The following is a 4,156-nucleotide window of genomic DNA, read 5'->3' as shown; positions in this document are numbered from 1 at the left end:
TTTCCCTGATTGAACTTCATCCTATCATCAGACCTCTACCTTTGCTGCTGCTCCAAATCCTCTGTGAGCTTTTAATCAATATAGTAATCTCTGGTGGCCCTGATACAGTTGCTGCTTTCAAATGTCCTATGTTCCAGGGCTTTCCCAAACCAGTAGAAGTGGGGAACTTCATTGCAAGGCTCTGATCCCCAGGAACTGGGTAGCTCCTAGTCTTTATTTTATAAGATGTCAAGAAACTAATGTGAACCTTGAGAATTTGGGGTTTGGTTTGAAGCTTTGGCTGGAACTCAGGCTCATATTTGTTCTTGCTAATTAAGTTAACCCATATACTAATTACTGGTTACATAAAACTTACGTTGAATCAGAGGGCTGTCCTACTAGCATAACAATGAGAAGGATTTTCAGTGAGATGGAGGCAAATTTGAACACTTCACCCAAACTCCAATTGATTCCAATGGCAAGTGAGTGCCTAACTCCCCTGGGTGCCCTGGAAGATCTCAGATTGACTGGTACTGAGCAAATAACTTAAACAATTCCAGATATATTAGCTTGTATTCAGTTCTATTTAACCATGTTCATGTGCCATCTGTGTTGACTTCCTACAAAGTTTGGAACAACCAGGCTAATGGTCACAAATGCTTGCTAAGGCAATGTACATAAAGAGCATATTTACATTCATACTGGCAAGTTTACAATCTGGCACTGCCTGCAAGATCATCCTATTGCAGAATTGAAATAATATCATGCGACCAACCACAACAAATCAATACAGCTCAAATTGGGTGAAATTCACCCCTGAACTGCTGGCCCAGCTTATGGTCTGTGCATGCCCAAAGTCTCACATATGCATTTTAAATGAGGTTGAAATGGGACTTAGTGGCAACTAGGCCTTGTGCTGACTGTGCCCAGCGATTAATTTCAGCCATAGCATATGTTGAATATTCAGGGACATGCCTGAGTTCAATTCTTTTCAGGGCTTTCTTTTCCTTTGCTTAAAACAAACAAACAAAAAACCCCAAACCCTGCCCCCCACCGCCCCCCGCAATCTCAGACCAAAAATATAACTATTTTATAGTTCAGTGAGCATATGATGACCTCATAAATTTTCCAGTAGCAGAAATAAGAGGTACGGGAGGGGTTTTCAAGCCTGCCTAAGGAAATTAGATACCAGAATCCTACGGAAAGTCAATGAGAACCGGGTGCCTAACTCCTACTGCCAAGCACTGCTGGATATTGTGGGTAGGATCATAGGACTTTGTTCATGTTCTTCTAAATGAAGTATTCAGTGATGGCAGCTACAAAAAGGATACTGTACATCATCATACTAGCAGATGTTGAGCCCTCATAAGTGCCACTGACCTCAAGCACCACAAAGGGCACTGGGAACTGGAGAATGGCCTCAGAATGAAAAGGTGGGATAATGTATGAATGAGAAAACTGTCCCTAGAGAAGACAAGCATTGAAATCATTTGACAATGGAGAACCCGTGTCTTTACTCAAAAACAAATGTTTAAAGGCATTGCTTTTCTTGGACAGATTGACAGCCAGAAGCTAAACTTCAGAGAGCATGCTAAAGCCCGTGTAGATCATGGGGCTGAAATCATTACGCAGTCACCGGGCAGATCCAGCGTGGCTTCCCCTCGCAGACTCAGCAATGTCTCATCCTCTGGAAGCATCAACCTGCTTGAATCCCCTCAGCTTGCTACCCTTGCTGAAGATGTCACGGCAGCCCTAGCTAAGCAGGGCTTATGAATTTGCTTCATTTAGCAGTGTATGAAGTAATAATATTTAGGCATGAGCTCTTGGCAGGAATGGGCTCAGAGCAGGTGTTACATTCATTCTTTACCATGTCTAAAATTAAGTCACATCCCAAGACTGTAGTAACTATACAATAAAAAAAAATGAAAAAAAAATAGATACAAAAATTGGCCTGATCTCCATTTACAGCAGGAAGACACTGGCTTTACATGGGTATACAATCAAAGTATATTATATTGGACAATTATTGTTGCTCTGCTCTGTCTTGCATGGAGTACCGTACTATGATAAAATGCATTTTTACCTTTCATGTGCCTGAAGGCTGTCCACCTCTTTCTGAAGAGCCTTGTTAATATCCCAAGTTGCTCATTTCACTGTTCTGTTGATAGGTGGGAGAAAAAAAAGTTGCCCACTGTAATTTATTACAGGTTAAATTAAACTGAAGAATCCACTTATCAGAAGGAAGGGCATATAAAGAAAATCAAGTTTTATTAAAGTGTTATTTTGTATAAATGGGTAGAAGAAAGATTGAATTAAGTTATTAACATTTTTGGGCCTGGTTAACCCTGTCAGTGTATAGCTGATTCCAATAAATTATTTAACTAATAACTAAAAATAGTAGTTGAAAAACACTTGAACCATGCTTGAGGAAGTGACATGGAAAAGCTATCGAAAGGGAGCACTTCCATTCCAATGGACTTGTGTCTGATTAGAATGTTGGTTAAGCGGCTAGATTTGTGTACACACTACCAGTTTCACATCCTTTCCATCTGTTTGATACAGTATTATAGATATATATATTTCTCTGTGGCCATTTGTGATACACCCTCATATACTTGAATATTATACTTCTTTATTCACAGTATCTGTGTCTCTTGCACCCTTTGGTGTTGCAATTTTAGGTATGTAAAAGTAGATGTTAGCAGGGTTTTTTTCCCTATTCAGAAAAATACATTAAAAAAAATGACAAAAATTTTAGCATGAATTGCTTTCTGTAACAACTAAAAGCCGTGACCCTGTTTTAGTGCCAGATGCAAGTCTCTTCTGTGATGCTAGAAAAATAATTCCTTCCCTCCCCCTTTTCTTCACCAAGACTGGTTTTGTGGGGTTCAGATGTTTGTAAAAGGGTCTCCAAAGAGGTGGGTTTAGATTTTGGATTTTTAAAAATCCAACAATAGTTTGGTTTCGGCATTTTTTTAAATTCCTGTAGTAACAATGAATACTGCATTTATTTATTCTTTTTTCTTTTGCTAAAGTTGAAACACAGAAAAAGAGTATTAGGTTGTCATTCTAGTCCTTCAGTGATGTCTTATGTATATGATCAGGTGCTCAGTGATAAGCACTGTAGAACATGCCTATAAATTATAATAAATAAATACAATAAATAAATAAATAAATAAAATAAACATCCTAGATGGGGTCACTATGATGACCAGATAGATAATAGGGTATCTTTAAATCTGAACCAAGTGAGATTATATTGACTATAAAAAGTATAAGACAAAGTGTGAATTAAAAGAAAAAGGCAGAGAGAGATAAACATCATATCTAATGGAGTTACTTGTAAGAATTCCAGTGCTACTTTATGGACACTAAGAAAACACTGAAGGTAATATGGTACTATTATTCATCAGTGGATAATAATCTGCTGATGTTATGTATAATAGACATTATGAAATGACCAGTTTACACACTTGCAGAATGGTGTTTTCCTTTTGAAATCTCCAGATAACCTTTGCACTGTTAGTTAAGCTATACATGAACCATGAGTTGGAAGCTTTTGAGTATTCTATCTGTTCTTTTTACTTCTTATTTGTACATGAATGTGTGGATCAGGGACTGATCTGAAAAGATGCATAGTGAGAGAAGATTTTTTGTCTGTGGAGAAGAATTGTTATAATTAATAGAACAGGATGCCACATAGTTAAATTCAGGTAGAAAACTGTACAAATATTAACAATAAATGTTTGAGGTGTCTGAAGATTTTAGCTAAGCAATTCCCAAAAGTATGAAAATTAATTATTTAGCTAAAACTCCAGGTATCTTACTGACAATAAATTCTTAAATACACCTGTACATCACACTTCAACTCTGCAAAAAGCTTTTTCACACTACAAAGTACCTAATGCTGCTTAGAAATCTGTAATTTTATACAAAAGTTAATGAGCTTAGACATCAAGTTACATACATCAAGAGGATTCTGGCTTTTGCCTTGCAGTTTCTGTACTGATGCTTAGAATAAGCATAAGAATTGACATGGAAATATTGTATGGTGTGGTATAAAAAAATCCTTTGCCATTTTTTAAGAGAAAACAAGATAGGAAAACAGTATTTTTGAAAATGTTGCTGTGTCTGTAGCATCAATTAATGCACATTAGCTTTGCACCGTTTTTATTAT

The 4,156-nt window shown here is 37.1% G+C and overlaps 1 protein-coding gene across 1 annotated transcript in view; it reads left to right on the top strand.

The window, feature by feature from the left end:
* Positions 1-4,116, top strand: part of MAP2 (microtubule associated protein 2) — a 109,792-nt gene extending 105,676 nt beyond the window's left edge. The window contains 1 exon segment of the mRNA XM_025202495.1: positions 1,537-4,116. Within this exon segment, the coding sequence (XP_025058280.1) occupies positions 1,537-1,752 (216 nt within the window). The 3' untranslated portion in view covers positions 1,753-4,116.
* The last annotated feature ends 40 nt before the right edge of the window (positions 4,117-4,156 follow it).

The sequence above is a fragment of the Alligator sinensis genome, unplaced genomic scaffold (assembly GCF_000455745.1).
Source record: "Alligator sinensis unplaced genomic scaffold, ASM45574v1 scaffold730_1, whole genome shotgun sequence".
Classification (NCBI taxonomy): domain Eukaryota; kingdom Metazoa; phylum Chordata; order Crocodylia; family Alligatoridae; genus Alligator; species Alligator sinensis.
Note: the sequence above shows the minus strand (reverse complement) of the source record. Positions and strands in the feature narration are given on the sequence as shown.